We start from the raw sequence: 18803 nt of genomic DNA on the forward strand, positions 1-18803 counted from the left end.
TATTTTGCAGATACTTTTATTTACTGAAATGAACTCAGACTGCCCTTACATTGCAGTACCACGGATGACCAGTAGGGGGCCTCCCTGGTAAAGTTTTGTAGATATATGTCTATGAAGACTCATTCATCCAGGTTGATTCCATCATAGCAGTAGGTTTAGGGCCGTCATCTGGATTTAGTTTTTTAAGGTTTATCAGGTTTATTCTTCCATCCATCAGTGTTCTGAAACCCAAACAAACCGAACCAGTTCCACCTGGGTTGTAAACAGCTGAAAGAGATGACCAGTTTGGGGAGGGAGTCACTGGCTCCCCAACCCCAGCTGACAAGGAACTCTTAACGACCCGAAACCATGTAGGCTAAGTTGAGAATACCACCCAGTTTCAGGTCTGACTCCTCCCCCATGAGCCCATTTATACCAGCTGTAAGTCCAGATGACAGCCCCTAAACCTACTACTATAGTAATTGATAAAAATGATCATAATTCAGACAGCTTACATTGTTATTTTTTTTTTTAAATCATCCAGTGCCAACAGGACATGGAGGACAAAAATGAAGCGTTTTGTGCTCAACGGTGAGAAACAAAGGACACAGGCATCCAGGACTTCAGTGCAGCAGCGAAACGGCCACCATGAAGGCCGTTCTACTCTCATTTCCTTCACAGACCAGCTCCTTCTTCCTGACAAGGTTGTGATTTTCAATCAATTCAGCAAAGACAGAAAGGACTCGGCAGCATTGCATATAACTGGTTTTAACTCATATCTTGCTTTATTTAAAAAAAGAATGCAGCTAGAGACGGTGCACCATACCTTCATTCAGAGGCCATAACCTCCATCATAATTTGGGTTTTAATGTCTTTGATAGTTTAGTTAAAAGCATAATCAAATGGGAAACAAGGTAAGGCACTAAGAGTTACGAGGTAATTAACAGAACAGACTCCATCAGTAGTTAAAAAGTCAAACGCACGCAGACGTCCTCCTAAGACTCTAGAAAAACACATTGAATACACCAACGACAACAACAATACACTTCACGTTATCAATGTTTTCAGTCAGTTCAACTCTTGGAAGGGGTCTAAACTTGATCAGCTATGCTTATAGGTGCAAATATTTAAATAGCCAATCACGTGACGGCAACTCTGAGCATTCTGGGATGTCGACATCCTCTGGATGTTCTGTAGAGGTTCAAAGGAAACTGGGTACGAGCTGGATCCATTTTTGTTTTAGAGCAACACGGTCTGCAGGCGATTGCAGGACTTCAGCGCTGCAAAAACTCAGCCGTGTGCGCAGTTGTACGCGCGTCAGAGGCGGACCAGGCGTGTTGCAACGATCCTATGCTGATGATCCTCACTTTGTTGCGCTAACTTGTTCGTCTTACATGCTTTGTGTTTGGATAACAGCCTTACACCTGATTGGACAGAACTCCTTACCACCACAAAAGATGACCAGAAAAGTCTTTAAATGGACCTCTGAGAAGGTTTAGGGGGCGGGGACTTGGAATCACATCCCCTGAGGCTGAGGTGCGTGCGGAAGCCTGGTGAGACGGGTGGCCGCGAACAGCCAGGAAGCTGCGTAGAGAAACTAAATGCCTGGATGGATAAAGATAACGCAGCTCTCCAGCTGATTTATGCGTGTGCCCCAGGTTGATGCGAAACGTCCCCCTTTTGTGTTCCTACCAGCTGCAACGAAGCCGTTTCCTCCTCCACGACTGGGTTTAAGGGTGGATGAGGCTTAAGGATTACCGTAGATGGACCTCTGGGACTTTGAACTGGATTTGACTGTTTTAGATGACAATTTATTAAATATACCGGGCCTGCACAATACGCACATTGCAAAAGACGGCGAAAATTGCGATTAATGGTTTCCTTAAATGTGCTAAAACGATCTTACGGCACCTTGAATTATTTGTGGAATCAAATAAATCCATTTACGCATTGACCAATCAGATTGAGCCCTTTAATATTAGACGCTCACCTCCTATGTAGACGAAGGACGTCTGGAGTGTAATTTTAGGGATTTTCTCATTTAAATTAGACTGTTGCAGTGAAATGGAAATGATGTTTTTGGTTGTTTTGCCATTTGTTCATGTATCTCAAGTTATATCATCATCGCAATATTGATCACTGATATTGCAAATCGCGAGTTTTCCTCATATTGTGCAGCCCTGATATATCTCCTTTTAAATTTCTCAGTCTGCTCTAATCTGTGTGACCCGTGCATGAAGCTGCCGTCACGTGACCGCACGCTCAAATGTTTGCGTTGGCGAGCAGCAGAGTGAGTGGAGGGAGAAAGCTTTAGTGATTGTGATTCGCCGCTTCTTCTCCACCCGCTGCTGCCCGGCCGATCGCGTGTTTTGTGGTCAAAGTCGGGCTGAAAGCCCGTCAGCCCCGGTCGCTGGCTGCTGCCGGCCCGCCGTCGGTGACAGAGATGTGGTTGTGGTGCAGGAAGAGCATGGTGTCCAAACTTTCGGGTGGAATGTTCGATCTCCTCCTGTTCGTCGTTCCGTCCTGTATGAATTCCTGCGCGGCGTTCCCCGCCACTGCGGGGGCGGCCAGGTAGGCACGAGCCACTGACGCCAGGAGAGGAAACTGCACCGCCTTGGTCCTCCACCACTGCAGGGGCTCCATCCCCAGAGAGGCCCCCTTGTCGGCCCTGAAGACCGATATCTCCATGTCGACCGACTCCTCCGCAGAACTCTCCCGGTTCTTGGAAGCGGAGCAGAACAGGTCTCCTAGCAGGAACTCCATCCCAGACAGCCCCGGCTGAAAAGCGGGGTCTGGCTCCTCGCTCTCCTCCGCCTCTCCGGGGTCGCTCTCTTCACCTCCCATCTCTTTGAAGTTGATCGGGGGGCACTCTTTGAGGCGCTTGCTCCTCCGTAAGTCGTTTTCGGACTCCGGTGACTCGGGGGAGACGCTCCTCTTCAGCCGCTCCTCCGTCTTGCTCGGTTTCTTTAAGGAGTTCTCCTTGGTGATCCTCACAGCCTCGTTCTTCAGCCAGTTGAAGGTGGCGGCCTGCTCCTGGAACATTGACAGAAAAGCTGTTACATGCAAACGCCGTCACAGGACGAGACGAGAGGGACCTGACTGCAGACAACGAGACGGCGCCAAACATCATCGACCGCAAACTTCAGGCAGAAGAAGTTTTCCAGCAGTTGGGTTTATTTTTTTTTTCTTTAACGAATTACAAATCTTATGATCTTGAAACAACAAACCTACAAAATGTACGAATCCTAACAAAAGTATGTAGGGAATAAAACAGCGACCAGAAGGAGATACGGAAGCAGACGTCATACGATGGCATCTGGATCAGAACTGTTCAGCTGGACGGCTCCAATACAGCTCGCTATTTTCGTTTCTAATGTTAGGTTGGGGTTGTGAGGGGCTGTAAGCTAGTGGGAGAGCGCATGAGCGCATGGATGATGGGAAGGGGGGAGACTTACTCCGTGCCAACAGTTCCGTTCACAACTCAAGAGCAGAAACTAGGTCCTAGAAAACAACACAGGCGTTCAAAAATGTGGATTGAAACGGCCTTATTATTATAATTAAAAGACTACTGGAACGCTTTTAAAATAGATCAAAAGATGATCAGGGCGAGGCCAACAAATGTGTTTGTCAGATTGGTAGAAATAATTAAAAATTAAATTAAATTAAGGCTTTAAACGGGGAGCAACCATAACCGTGAAAATAACATTTCTTTCAAGGAACTTCCAATGATGTCTGCTGCCAGGTAGGAAGGAAAATTCCCAGCTCACCTTCTCTTCCATGAAGCCCAGCTCACGGAACTGCGGGTCCAGGGAACACGCCACGCACAAGACCCTGTTGACAGCGGGGCTGCTGTAGCAGCTCGTCAGCTTCCTCCTCATCAACCGCTTCACCTCCTTGAGGATGGAGGAGGAGTCTCCCGGCCGGGCCACGAAGTGGCGCGACAGCAGGCCGGTAAGGATGGGTTTGATGAGGGACAGGCGGGGGAAGGCCTCCTTGGCCAGAGTCTGACAGGCGACGTCCAGCGGTTTGAGCACCAGACACAGATCCTCCAACACCTTCCATTCGGAGCGCAGAGCCTGCGGGGCGGCGGTTGAGCTCGGGGGGCAGCCGCCGAGAGCAGACTCTGCGGCCGAACGCTCGCCTTTGACCTCCTTTAACACGTCCGAGATGAGGCTTTTGTGTTTGACCAGCGTGCTCAGCAGAGGGTACAGGTCCTTCCAGGCCGGCCGGCAGTGAGCCCAGGAGGTGAGCTGCGCCTGCTCCTCCTTGGGGAGGCTTTTCAGGAGCTTGTGGGCGTGGACGAGCAGGGAGCCTTTGCTCTGGGTGGGCGGCAGGAACAGCTCGCTCAGGTGATCCTGGAACTGGCTGAGAGTTTTGCGGATGACGGGGTGCGCCATCAGCTCCTCAATGCCGGCCTGCACAGAGCTAAAGAAGCACGGCACCAACGGAAAGCCCTCGCCAAACTCCCCCGGCTCCGAGGCGCGCACCTCCTCGGGGGACGCGGAATCCTCCCGCTCTAAGAAAGTCGTTGAGTTTGGGTGAGCACAGCTTCCTGTGGCCTCTGCGCTCTTCTCGCTCGTCGCGGGGTCCATCCCCATCCTGCTCGTCCCCTCCACTCCCAGCACGATGAAATTTGGCCGAAAGCCCCCCCACTCCTCCGTCATCGCCTTCACCTGCGCCTCCAGGGCTTCGAAGTAGTTTTCCCCGCTGCTGGTCAGCTTTCGGGTCGCCAGCGCCTGGTTGTGAAAGCTGAAGTTCTCGTCGATGCAGTGAGCCCAGAGGGTGAGGTAGCGCTCCGGGTTCCCCTGCCAGCTGTGCAGCCACAACTCCCCGCTCAGAGTCACAAACGGCGGAGCTTCCCTCTGATTGGTGGAGGGCCTCTGACACTTCCAGGGCTCGCATTCCAGCGGAGCGGTGTGGTCGCTCACCTCGTCTCTCTCGGCGCCGCCGGTCTTCTGCCTCAGCAGCTGAGCCAGGCTCACCCTGCCGCGGATGTGCTGGTCCCTCATGACGCCCTCCAGCAGCCAGGGCTTGGGCAGCTCCCTGTGGGCGGGCAGGAGGGTGTGCAGCAGCTGCCTGAAGCCGCTGCCTTCCACCACAGACGCCGGCTGGAGGTCCGTGATGAGAAAGTTGACGATGGCGTTGACCACTTGGGAAGAAACCGTCTGGCCGACCGCTGGTAGAGGGCGCAGAGGAACGGCTTCCATAGAGAAGAAAGATGCAGAAAGTACATTTTTAGCACATCTGCAAAAGTCTATTTAACCCTTGTGCTATCCTATGGGGTCCAGATGACCCCACCCTTACATTGACGTGTTATCCCTACCACGACAAAGGTGGAAAGATTTCATGTAATCCATGGACACCAGTGAAGATCACAAATCATTGAAGAAAAAAGGTTCAGAGCACTGTCTAGTGGGTTTAGATCAGCGTTTTTCAACCAGTGTGCCGTGGGAGATGGTCAAGTGTGCCTTGGAAAATTGCCCTCATTAACTGATCCTAAAAACATTAACCATCTCCAGGATATCAGCTCTTTGTTCATCCAAACAGGCCCTGATAAAACACTGAGTAGTTAGGAATGTGAAAGATCGTAAAATACTTTTTTCTTTGTGTTTAATTGATTCTATTAAAGACATTTTGATAAGAATGACGGCACCGCGATTTACCTGCAGCTATAACTGTGTAAGGAAAAGTCCCGCAGCTTTTACTGTCTACACGACTCCACCAATCATTCTTGAAGGCTTAATCACATGTCATCAGTCTGACCAATCAGAAGTGGTTAAAGTATTCACTTCCTTGTTCCAATTTAGCTCATAACTCACTCAGTTCCAACAAAAACACCAGCTAAAGCTTGTCTTTAGTGGTGTAGCTTTCCACAGAAGCCGGTATCAGACCGTGGAACAAGTGAACAAAACAATGAAGCTCAGAGACGCAAGTCTTTCTGCCGTTTTATCACAGTATTCACACTACATCTCCCATGATGCATTGGCTTAAAGGGACAGCGCCTCAGCGTACATGAGTCGTCCTTGTTACACGGATTGAAACCACAACGAACATACAGTTTGTATGTAACTTAACTTTTATTACATCTCTTAGAAAAAACATCTGCAACTTCCTGCTTTTTCTGCCACAATTATCACAAAAATGCACGTCAGATTGCCCGGGGGGGGGGGGCTGTAGATCAAAACAGACTATGAGTTTCTGCTTCTTTTTTTTTTTTTTTGGGATGCTGGTGTGCCGCGGGATTTTTGTCAAGGTTAAAGTGTGCCGTGGCTCAAAAAAAGTTGAAAAACACTGGTCTAGATGACCCAACTCCCAATGTTAAAGTGCCCCGGATAGCACAAGGGTTAAGCATGTTTGATATAACGGTTACTGCTTTTAATGGCTCTGAGTTTTGCTTCTTAAAAAAAAAAAAAAGTTTATTAAAAGACCCACTTCCATCACTTTTTAAACGCGTTCCCAGTCGAGCTGGACGATAAATCCATTTCATCAGTTAATTCGAATTTCCCACGAAGAAGAGTTTTTTTTTCCCAGCATCCCGCTGTCTTAGGATTTTGTTGTTCAAAGTAAAGTCAACCACAAACGTTAAAATGGCAACTAGCAAAGAGGAAGCTTCTTCCCAACAAAAGGATCCGTTTCTGCCGCCCTATAGAGCTGGTTTAGTATTCCGACTTTAGACTTGGTGCAACAAAGCACATGCTGTAAAATCTGTGTGGCGGCTAACAACAACAAAGGTCGGAGAAACAGAAACGAGAGGCGTTCTGCTCTCTACGAGATGGAGACGGAAGCTCCCAGAACAGCTGCCGCTTTGATTTAAAAACATTTTCGGAGCTTGAATTTAGTTGCACCTTAAATGCAGCTCAACCTCCTAAAGATGTTAAACTAAAATACAAATAGTAGTTTTTGTTTAAGAAAGTAAAGGGAGGGGAAAAACAATTAAAATCAGAAATCATTGGAATTTAATTGGAAATTAATCTGATAATTTATTTTTTTAGGTCGTATCACCCAGCCCGCCATAATCTGTTATTAGCTTGTTTCTCGCTTTAATCAAAAACCTGTGTGATTTTATAGGACATAGTTTCTGCTGAGCGGCAGTAGTTCTTGCCTCAGATTTGAGGGCAGGACTGTTAACACGCCTGCCCTGACTTCCCATCATCCCTTTCTTTACACCTTCTCCTGCTAGTTTACAGCCTCACAGAAAACTGTTAAGCCACAAATTTTGAACTCTTTTGGTGAAACGTGCGATTTCCCTCTGATGTAGAGACGGTTTCTTTTTCCTGAGAAAAAACTCAGTGAAGGGAAATGTTTGCAAACGCCAACCCAAACTTTACCATCTAATTCAGCCTGTTTGTGAGGCAAAAGTTGTGTTCATTTTGTGTATTTCCCCTCAATAAAGCATCATTTTTGTGTCCAATACACTAAACAAAAAGGTGATTTAAAGTCTGGAAGGAACATCTGAACCGCTCCTCAGCTCTGCCGTTACCTGCTGCCAGACTGCGGTCCTTCACCATGTCGCGGAGTTTGATGTGATGCTTGCTGGTCAGGTGGTTCTGGAGATCCAGCGATCCTCCGCAGCTCACGTGCTCCATGCACAGCTTGCACACGGCCGTGCTGCGGTCCAGAGGCCTGCCGGTGGGGTCCGGCTCCAGCCCGAAGAAATGCCACGGGCTGTTCAGGGGTGCGTTTGGGTTGCTCAACAGCTTCTCCGTTCCTGGCAGGAAGTCGTACTTTTCCGTGAGGAAAGAACACTGGGAGATCAAGGAGTTCTGGGAGGTGGAGGAGAAGGAAGAGGTGGACATCATGCCTGGATCCCCCGCTGCCTCTGGGTTTGACACGGTCGTCACATCGCTGATGACCGGCATGGGGCTCTGTGATTGGCTGCTGTCTGACCAGAGGGAGGTGCTGCTCAGCTCAGGCAGGGTGACCAGCTGAATGTCCTGCAGGAGGCGCAGAGCCGCCTCTTTGTCTCCGATTTCACATTTGACGTTGTCACCTGCACCACAGCCAAACGCACAGGTGTGACTTCAGGGAGCGACACTCACGTCTTTCTCATGACGCCAGGTTAGCGCACTCACCCATCCCCAGACCCAAAAGGGAGGCGTAATCCCTGCCAATCCAGACCTTGAGCTCAGTCCCCTCTGAGATAGGCTGGGAAACCCTGTAGTAGATGTGGCGGTAGAACTGGAACACCACCAGGTTGTGTTCCTCCTCGCTGCTTGTATACGTCACGTATCTGAAAACGCAGATCAGAAACGTCCAGAAGTTCATGTCTGCAGAAGAAGAGCTTTCCGTTATTGAAATGCAGCTTCTCACCTCATCCAGTTGGACTTGTTTTCATCCACAGCATCCACGTAGGAGAATCCAGAATCATCTCTGACCTGAAAATACGATCCTTTTTTATTTTTATTTAACCACAAAGTGGAAAAACCCTGATTAAAAAAACCCTGAAATGCAGATTCTGTTTTAAGTTTCTTAAATGAGAAAGCGACTGGAGGGCTGCACATGTGGTCGCAAATGTTGCATTCATGTGCAAATAGGAACTTTTATTTGTGGGCAACAAAAAAACAATAAAAAAATTAATCTCTGAGCTAGAATAAATGTCTAATTTCTACTTTATTTTAATGAAATTCTCAAAGAACAAAAACCTGAGTAAATCCTCTTATTTCATGATTTAAGAAATACAACTTAAAGGGCCCCCCTTTAATTGGTAAAACTTATTTAGTAACTTCCAAACCTTTCATTAAAAAAACTGACACCATAAAACCAGTAGCTAAATTTTTTTGCCCTCCATAAGATATAATTTAAGGTAAACTTTAAGTAATTTAAAGATCCTAAAATGACTTCTGTTAATTCAATTTTTTCTGATGTTTGATCAGTGTAATTGCAAAGATACCCGTTGTTTTATCAGCTTAAAGCCAATGAAGTCTCCTGCATAAACATCCTGCGTGTAAACTTAAAAAAAAGTTTTTTTTTTTTTTTTGTTTCCAACTACTCACAGCCCAAGCATATTTGAGGTTGTTTGGCATTTGTCCTTTGCACACTTCTCCCACATATGGGCCGAACATGACGCCCTGCTGAAGTTGACACTTGGCGTACACCTTCATCTCCCCTCGACCCTCTCCAGGAAACCCCGGACTGGACATTCCAGGGCCGCCGTCCTGGTACACGCACAGACAGGATGGCAGGGACAGCACAGCCCTGCAGGGTCCGCCGTGGAGCCACGGCTCGCCTGGTGGGATCACGGCGTCCGGGACGTAACTGGAGTTTGAATGGTTTTGGAGTATTGCAGCGTCCTCTGTGAGCTCATCGTGGTTGATGTCCACACCTGAAGAAATATTTAAGAGAGGGGCGGTTTCTTTATTTACCTATTTGGACTCAAAAAAGTTACTTGACGATGTCACTTTTGTTAAAATACTGCTAAAAGCATCACTGTGTCGGCTGATATTAAAAGGCTAAAATGGCTTCATCAATATGTCTGACAAAAATGCAGATTAGATCTTTTTTTTCTTTCAAATTTCTTTATATTGAAGCTTAGAAAACATTTGCTGTCAAACAAAACAAGATACTGCAAAAAACAAACAGGGTACTTTGAGTGATGAGAAAGAATTTCTGCAGCAGATAAAATATTTTACTTCATTAAATGTTACTTATATATTTATTCTAAATTATAGGACGTTTGTGCATTTTGTGATGAGCTGAAACCGTCTAGTTTTAAAACCCATTAAAAACATGCAAATCAAATACTATTTCCTCTATAAAAATGTATTTGAAGGAAGGCTTTGCATTTTTCTTTGCCTTTTGAATATTTTAAGTCCATTAGTTTTGTCGTAGACAAAACATTTTGTAATTCACTTTTATTATGAATAAAGTTTTAAAATGAAAAACAAGTACAAGACAATTTAAATTAGCTGTATTTCCCATGTTATTGATGATATAAAAACTGCCCAAACCTATTCTATTAGTGATATGTATATTTATATCTATATATATGTGTGTGTGTGTAAACAAGAACTAAATCTTTATGTGACCACCATTTGCTTTTATTTGAGTAATGTTTTTTTTTCAAGTAACGGCACTTTGGTTACTCTAATGCCTAAAAATGTTTTATCTGGAAATTATTATGCAAATTGGAAATACTACATTAGATTTGGTGTCATGTTTACAAGACTTTCTCCAACCACTGTTTTGTTTCTTGTCAATAAAGTTTGCCAACTGCGCCGTATCCAATCTGCGCATGCGTAGAATAATGTCTCTGTTAAAGGGGACGCGCTCGTTTTTCCTGAAATGATTTTCTCTTCGGTACGTCAATAAAAATTGACTCTTAAAGGCACAGCTTAACAAAAGAAAATAAAAAATAGATGGATTATTATAAGGAAACCTAAACTTTAATCAAGTAAGAACATCGAGGGACTATTTTCTCTCGCGCTCACATCCCTCACTTTAAAATGCACGTGCGCGTACTGTTTTGGTATCAGGCTTAAAGCAAGATATCGATCCGTCCGAGGCAAACCGACATTTTGGCAAACAATTAAACTAGATTTGATGCACACGATAATTACCCTGGCCTTCCGCAAAAGCCCTGGTGGTCGCCAAGTTTGTGATTTCAATAAACTCCGCAGGATGTCGACGTCTCAAATGACTTCTTAAATTTGTGGTGTTTCCTTTAGAAATCACGACTTTTCTGCATAGACGGCACACGGCCCTGTCGGTGTTCATAGGCTTCCCCCTCTCGTCGGCTTTTAAGCCAAAGTACATCCACACGGTGGACTTTCCTCGCGGCTTGCTGATCAGATCCATGTTTTGTGCGGCTTTCTCCCTGCAGACCCCGGCTGCAGATTCCGCAGAGCTGCAGCGCATAGATCGGAAACACTGGAAGGCTGCGCCACTTCTGCATAAAATTAGACATCATCTCTTGCATGTGCAGTTTAGAACTGCCTGACAATTTATTAAGTAAAATGATGTCAAAAATATTTCCAAAAACTCGTCAAATAAAAGATAAATAGACACGATGGCACCCCATCTATGTGTTCTAATTCTATGCCCTGTACGTCTTCTTGTGTCGACCGACAATAACCAGAGATTTTTTTTTCATATCTTCAAAATTATTACACTCACCACCCTATGAGCAGAACAGTAAGGCAGAAATAATGAGGAAAAAAATATTAAATTAAAAATAACACAAAATTGAAATGAACAGTACAAACAAAATCACAATCAAACAAATGATACAAAACTAGGGATTTTCATACAACTCGTTATCTTCAATGAAACTGGACAGTTTTCTTGCATTTTTGGCAGCACGTGGACCCAAAGTGCCCAAAACCGTGATGAGTGGAGTAAGATGTGCAGGCCACCCGCCAGCAGTGGCGTGACAGGCTGATGATGATGATGATGATGTGTTACATTGTGGTTTGATACATTGAAAAAAATCCCAGATATTAATAAAACATCAATTGCCAAATTAAATAATTTATTCCCGGAACCAACTCCAAATAATACACTATGTGTTTTTGTAATTATATAAGTAAAGGGACCGTTAACCAGCTCCAAAAAAAAAAAAAAAAAGTTCCTCCCAAAAACTGTTTACATAAAAAAAAAAAAAAAAAATGTTTCTGTATTGACCTCACAAAAAGAATGGTTATTTTCTTAAAAACCAAAATGTGCTTGTCCCTTGCATGAATAAACTGGTGCTGGACACTTGGATTCTAACTTTTGTGTACAACTGTCTTAAACCGTTCTTTAATGAACAAAGACCGTATGAATCAATTGGAAGGTTCAGGATAAACTGATTAAACATTAACAGAGATGGATGTTGAACTTAAATGTTATTAACCAGACAGAAGGAATTGATTATTAAATTGTTCTCCATAGTGTAATTTAAATGGCCTATATCATGCAAAATCAACTTTTTAAGCTTTTAAGTGTATTATAATGTTCATTCCACACTGTAAAAAAGCGGTATTTTGATCAGTTAATGCATTACAGAGTATTTCTCTAAAACCCTGGAGCAGCCCCTCCCAATCCACAGAAACGAGTGGGTTCTCACATTGTGACCCAGACAAGTGAGAACAGCCCCTTCCAGGAAGAGTCTGTGCTGCCAGCACCGACCCCCGGCTAACACACACCCTGTCGCTGCCAATGAATTACTGGTTCACAACACAAATTGTGTACAGCATAAGGGTTGGAAACATCGTGCTTTGGGGCTATTTTTTAGCAAAGGGACCAGGACATCTAATCCGTGTACAGGAAAGAATGAATGAGGCCATGAATCGTCAGATTTTGAGTGAAAAACCTCCTTTCATCAGCAAGGGCATTAAAGATGAAACATGGCTGGGTCTTTCCGCATGACAACGATCCCAAAAACACTATCAGGGTAATGAAGGGGTGGCTTTGTAAGAAGCATTTCAAGGTCATGGAGTGGCCTAGCCAGTCACCAGATCTTAACCCATAGAACATCTTTGGAGGGAGTTGAAAGTCTGTGTTGCCCAGTGACAGCCCCAAAACATCACTGCTCTAGAGGAGATCTGCATGGAGGAATGGGCCAAAATACCAACAACCTTGTAAAGACTCACAGAAAACGTTTGACCGCTGTCATTGCCAACAAGGATATATAGATTAGATTAGATTAGATTGGATAAAATAAACTTTATACATCCCACAATGGGGAAATTCTCTTATCTTCAGCAGCAAAAAAAGACATTCAGAAATACAAACAGGAAAAGAATTGGCATACCCAGAAGATAAAGTGACCTTAGCTCAACCTCAGTTGAACTTTGGTCATTCAAATACTTTTTTTCCACCGTAATTTACAAACAAATCCTTTAAAATAAAACAAAGTGATTTCCTGGATTTTTTTCCTCAATTTGTGGATCATATTGATGAAATTAAAGGCCTCTTTCATCTTTTAAAGTGGGAGAACTTGCAAAATTGGTGGCTGACGAAATACTTTTTTGCTCCTCTGTACCTAATACATTTTGAAGTGTGGGTTCTAGAAGGCGCTTTCTTTGCAGTCAGCTGTAGGTGGAGCTGCACGCTACTGCACATTACTTAACTTAAAGGCCCACCCCAATTATCTTGAAAGCTATTTTCTCAGCATTTCCAGTGGACTTTTAATTAAGATTGTGTCATTTTTTTCCCTGTCAAATTGAAAAAAAAATTAAAAATACTCAAGTTTAAATTTCTTTATATGTCCACCATCTTGAGAGAAACGACAAAAGAACCGGTCAAAAAGACAGTAAGCACGAGTTTCATTGGGGACCTAATAAATTACCTCATAAGCTTCATGTATTAAATGTGACTGCACATAATGTTTTAAATTTAAATCAGTAGGGCTGGGTTGATAAAATCACTTAACTGATCTAAATCGATCCATAAAAGTGGAGATCGATCTTTAATGCCTTTCCTTTTCCGGTGACCTAATGCAAAACAGCAGTAAGGCCAAAGTCTGTTAGCTTGATGCTAACGTATAATGGAATTTCCCACTGGACGGCTAATGCTAACGTTTGGTCGACCTAAACATACCTTGCTGACTAAGTGAACAGCTTTATATGCTACACAGGCATAAATTTATCAAACTTTTTTAAAGGAACATTCTTAAAAAGTCACAATTTGTGGTCTAAAGCACAGATTTTTGCTTAAATCTTCTGGAATAAAGTGGAATGCTTAGCGGGTGCTCCACCTAGCGGCCAAACTGAAACGCCCTCCAGGAAAGGCAGAAAATAATAAACAGCAGATTTTTGTTGCAGCTTCTCCGTTTGAAAAACCATGTAACATGGTATTGTTTAAACATTCTAATTGGTTTATCATTCCTCTAATAACATTGACAGTATTTGTCAGATTAATAGGAAAGTCCCCATAACATATATAGATTAGAAGGAGCACATTACTCCAATTTCAAAATCTTTGCACTGGCTCCCAGTCAGCTTCAGAGTCGATATTAAGGTTATTGTATTATTAGTTTATTAAAGTTGACATGGAATTGGCCCATCCTTTCAATCAGATTAGTTTAGTTTATGACCCTCCCAGTTCCCTCAGGTCCACAAGTGCAGGTCTACTGGTGGTCTGAAAAGTCAGAACAAAAACTCACATTTCAGCACTGTGGGCCTCACCTGTGGAACAGCCCACCTGAGGACGTTAAGCTTCATCTACTGTGATTTAGATATGTCTATGAAGACTCTCATTAATCCAGGTTGATTCCATCACAGTGTTAGGTTTAAACTAGCAATCTCAGGCTTTTCAGGGCCTGCTTTTGACTAGTAGAAACTAGCTGGCTATCTCTGGTGGCTTAATTAGCATTACTTCAAATGTAAATATTAGGGGTGTTAAAAAAATTGTTTAGGCAATATATTGCGATAGTTCATTTGGCGATACTTGTATCGATTCAAAATGCTGTCAGGACGATATTTCTTTAATTATTTCTGAGCGTCCTTCAGCGTCTGACTCTTGTTGTCCACTTCACCCTCAGACCACTAGTTGGCAGCAGAACACACAGATCCTCTGAGCAGCACTACACCACACAAGACAACAGGAAGTCTGCAGCTAGAGGCAGCTTTTTTCGTTGTTATGAGACATGAACTACTTAGTTTTTACTTGGGATGCGTACTGAACTGAAACTCTGTGCTATGTTGCTGCCATTAACACATAAAAACACGGATTGCGGTGCTTTTTAGCGGGCTCAGACAAGAATGAGTGAAGCAATGCAGCTTCACAGCGGCTAAAGCACTTAGCATCGGCTAAAATGCTTTTGGCAAAGTGGGCCAAAGTTCTGCAGAACCTCCCAGCAATGGATTCTAGTTTAGCAACCAGATCGATCAGACTGATGTGAAAGGGGTGTGCCAAAATATCGATATAGTGATTTTTCGCGATATTTTGTCCCGCGATTGATTCTCGATGCGTCTTCATCAAGTATCGACCTTTTCTTCACGTTTGGAGACCCTGTAAAACCTTATATTAATCATCCTTTGGTAAGACGATTCGTCTGAGTGTCGATAGGGAGCGCTCGTTGCGAGATTGGCTGTCGCGGACGGATGAAGAAGAGTACACAGTCAAACAAAAACGGCAAAGGGAAAAATGAGGAAAATAGCGAGAGCAGCAAGTTAAAAGACGCGCCGGCAGCATTGAAGCTGCATCACTTGGAGTTGTGTGAGAAAGCCGTGGCTGTTGCTGGCCTGAAACCGACACAGCCCGGCGTGGATACTTTTTTCCAAGCGAAGCTACCACCGTCTTCTGCGAGAGCAGAGGCAATGACAAACTGGATTGCTGTTTACATGTACAAGGAGCTCCGTCCCTACAGCGACATGGAGAATGAGGGATTTGGGTTCCTATTGAATGCTTCAGAGCCACGCTTTGACATTCCCTCTCAGAAATACTGACAAAATGATCCCTGCACTGTACGGCCAGACCAGAACTATGGTTGAGATGGCGCTGGAAACAGCAGAAAGAGTGGCATCCCTGTCCTTAGACAGCTTCTTCTCAGAGCACCGGTAGACGAGCGGCGTCTTGACGCTAAAAAGCCTGTGGTTCTCAAGAAAAACATGAACATATAAACATGCATCACATGCAGCTTTTCCCCACAAAGACGTTTATTTTTAGATGCACTTTAAGTTCATGGATTTTATCCCTGGTCATTTATTTTAAAAGCAATTAATGTATTTAATAACTTAAAGGAAAGTTCCTAGCTACTTGATTTTTGTTTTCTGGGAGAATTTTATTTTTGTTTACACCACATTTGCACTAAATGGTGTCATTTATTTTTAACAAAGACACTATAATTTGTTCACATAATTAATATCTGATTTACAGCTATTTTTTTAAATAATGTGATGGCTATGGCTTTGTTTTTTTAAAGTTAATACCAATGTGCCTGGCAGCTACTTGACTTGTTGATTTTTTATCCTGTTTACAGCAATTATTTACTAAATAATAGCACTGCTGTTCATGTTCACTATTTTTTTAACCAAATTTTAAAGATATTTCCAAATGAAAATTGTCATAGTTTCAGCAACGTTACACAAGAGTCTGTTATTCATTACACCAAATAGGACAGTTCATTATCATTGTGTTTAAAAACTAAAAAATAATCAAGTTCTTTTTCATTAAAGTTTGATATATCGTGAGTTGTTAGAGACGATATAAACCGATTATCACATTATCGCCATATCGTGATAGTATCGTTATCGTGAGCAATGTATCGCAAATCGTATTGTGAGGTACCCAGTGATTCCCAGCCCTACTAATGTGCACAACGCTCTGAAAAAAGGGCAACATCGCGGCGATGACCGTTACTGGTTTACTTCCGTGTGTGTGAGAAAGCGTGGCTGCAGCGGTGCAGTGCAGACTGATATGTAACCAAAGCGTCTCCTTCATCCTGTCATGCTGCTGCATCATCATCACACTGTAATGTTTCTGCGAAGCATTAGTGCTTTTGTTCCCCCTTTATTTTTGAAGTACGATTCATACCGCTCCTGTTTCACGCTCCGTTTAAAAGTATTGGAGAAGCTACAGTTAGCAATATTGAAAATAAACAGCACTTTATTCCTCAATCATACTTTAGAACCTTATTTGTTAGGGCACATTCATTCCTTTTTTTTATACTGAAATACATTTTGTTGTGGAAATAAGACATTGTTGACTCTGTCTCTTACCTTTCTATATTTTAAGTTACCAAAATAAAACCTCTTTGAATTTGCCTGGGTCAAAGCAACTTATATATGAGATACAGTTGCAGTACTCAACATTGTGATCATTAAATGAACAGAATTTGACAATTTTATTACAATGTAAAAAGTCATATTTAAAAAAAAGAAAATGTGTTCCGGTACAATATCGGGATACATATCATATCGTGGGGCGTATTTATCATCTAGCCAGACTCTTGCCAATACACCCCCCCCTAGTAAATATGGTAGTCACCTGAGGAATGTGCTTGGGAGGTTAGGGTGTTGGGGGGTTGCTGCTGGGGTTTTTTTTTTTTTTTTTTGTGTGTGAGAAAGGGATAGCAACTCACTGTTGAGAAGATTCTTGGCAGAGTAATCTTCATCCTCTCTTGCCCAATTTTTTTTATATAAATATTGTTGATCAATTTAAAATGCAATAAATTATCCTATTTCAAATCATCACAAGGTTTCACAGATCAGAAACAGTGTTGAATGTATTCTTCACTATGTAATTATAACTTAATCCAGGTTTTGAACAGGACCCGCTCCTATGTGGTCTTAGTGTGAAAGATGCAGTGGAATGTTTCTTTAATTCCCTCGCGAATCGGAAGCCAACTTCTTCAGCTCGTGCAGTAAACGTGGATCTTCTTCTAATCTTTCCAGACGAGCGGACTCTTCAGTCCAAAATGTGTCTGCTTTAACTTTAAAGAGGACTTTTCGGGCAAAGCAGCTAAATTCTCTACAAAAAAAGTGCCCATTCAGTTGGAGGAATTACCTTGGGCTCTCGGAGAAGCCGTGGCGGTACCGGGGGGGAACGTGTCCAGGAACTCGGCGCGGTGGCGTCGCGCCAGATGACTCCTCAGATTGGTGGTGTTCCCCCCTTTCGCGAGCACAACCCTTCTGCACAGGCGGCACACGGCCTCGTCGCTCCTCACGGGCAGCCCGTTTCCGTCCGCTTTCAGGCCAAAGTACATCCAAACGACGGACTTGCAGTTGGGCTTGCAGACCAGAGCCATGGTTCCTGCAGAGCTGCACGCCGGCCAGCTTCCGACTGGCTCCATGCAGCTAGAGATGCAGCACATAGATCGGAGATGCAATCGTGTGTCCGTTTTAGAACGCGACTCAAGAACCAAACACAAAGTCCACCTAACAGCTGAATGATTTTATTTATTCCAACAGAAATTACTACTTAAATTTTTAAACCATCAGCAACCTGTTTGGGTTATTAACGTCCATTTTATGCGCTACATTTCTATGCTTTTTACGTCTTTTTCCGTCGACCGACAACAACGCCTCACTCCCACACCTTCACCAAATACAAAACTATGAAATTCTGAATTATAAGTCATTTAATTGTGGAATTTTCGTAACTATGACTTATTTTAGTCTCGAGATTAGACGCACAGATCCGCAAAAGCGCTGTTTTCTGTAGAACAGTGAAAGAGAAAGTCCAGTTTGGGAGCACACAAACCCCGCCCACTATAAGGCACGCGCCGGCGTGGTATAACTGGAACACACGGGCTGCCAGGTCCTGTTGTCAACAAACCAAAAACAAGCTTTTGATGATAGATCGCTTTTGATGATAGATCGATCGATGGACGGACGGACGGACGGACAGACAGACAGACAGACAGACAGACAGACAGACAGACAGACAGGAGCTGTCTTATAAGAAGGTGTGCTATAATGTTCTAATAATGTTCCCTTTGGATTCTTTGGATGTGGAAAAACAACAGTGGGCTGAACTCGGAAACTAAAATTCAATTCAATTCAATTCAATTTTATTTTTGTATAGCCCAAAATCACAACAACAGTCGTCTCGATGGGCTTCGAAGTAAAACATGAAATCAAAAGGATCACGAATACAAAGAGTTCAGTAGAAAAATACTAAAATGAACTAACAAACTGACTAAGCTATACTGGCATCCCTGCCCTTAGACCCCCCTTCGCGGTAAGGAAAAACTCCCAATGTGAAAATGTGAATAGATTTGCCCTTAATGCTTGTTTACTTGTTTGTTTGTACACATATTCAATTTACACTTGCTTATCTTGCAGGAATTACAAGGAATCTGGAAAACTTCACCTGCACTTTTCAGTACCAGGTATTTATCTCTGAGTCACGCTGGTTGAAGTTTTGGCTAAAGATGTCCTGGGTTGATTTTGGCAAGTGAA

The 18803-nt window shown here is 43.5% G+C and overlaps 1 protein-coding gene across 2 annotated transcripts; it reads right to left on the minus strand.

Moving 5' to 3' along the window:
• On the minus strand, positions 1 to 18114 carry LOC101160625 (E3 SUMO-protein ligase ZBED1). Of its 2 annotated transcripts, none has more exons than XM_011487403.4 (7): positions 10536 to 11535; positions 8973 to 9301; positions 8290 to 8354; positions 8052 to 8209; positions 7460 to 7969; positions 3747 to 5179; positions 1 to 3012 (listed from the first exon to the last, which is right to left on the minus strand). In XM_011487403.4, the coding sequence occupies exons 1-7, from the start codon at positions 10831 to 10833 to the stop codon at positions 2377 to 2379; spliced, it is 3429 nt and encodes a 1142-aa protein (XP_011485705.1). In that variant the 5' UTR covers positions 10834 to 11535; the 3' UTR covers positions 1 to 2376. The 2 variants fall into 2 exon arrangements, with proteins under 2 accessions (XP_011485705.1, XP_004065697.2); XM_004065649.5 differs by lacking the exon at positions 10536 to 11535 and adding an exon at positions 17407 to 18114 and having other exon boundaries at positions 743 to 3012.
• Positions 18115 to 18803: the final 689 nt, after the last annotated feature.

This window comes from Oryzias latipes, chromosome 1 (assembly GCF_053564925.1).
Source record: "Oryzias latipes strain Hd-rR chromosome 1, Olatipes_Hd-rR_3.1".
Taxonomy (NCBI): Eukaryota; Metazoa; Chordata; class Actinopteri; order Beloniformes; family Adrianichthyidae; genus Oryzias; species Oryzias latipes.

What these genes read in the sequence shown, in the direction of transcription:
- LOC101160625 (XM_004065649.5), bottom strand. Translation starts at nt 17,713, where the DNA reads ATGTGCTGCATCTCTAGCTGCATGGAGCCAGTCGGAAGCTGGCCGGCG. An exon ending in CCTTTTGGGTCTGGGGATGG is followed by an intron (nt 7,970 to 8,051) that starts GTGAGTGCGCTA and finishes GCTGTGGTGCAG; the next exon opens with GTGACAACGTCAAATGTGAA. An exon ending in GGACCGCAGTCTGGCAGCAG is followed by an intron (nt 5,180 to 7,459) that starts GTAACGGCAGAG and finishes TCTCTATGGAAG; the next exon opens with CCGTTCCTCTGCGCCCTCTA.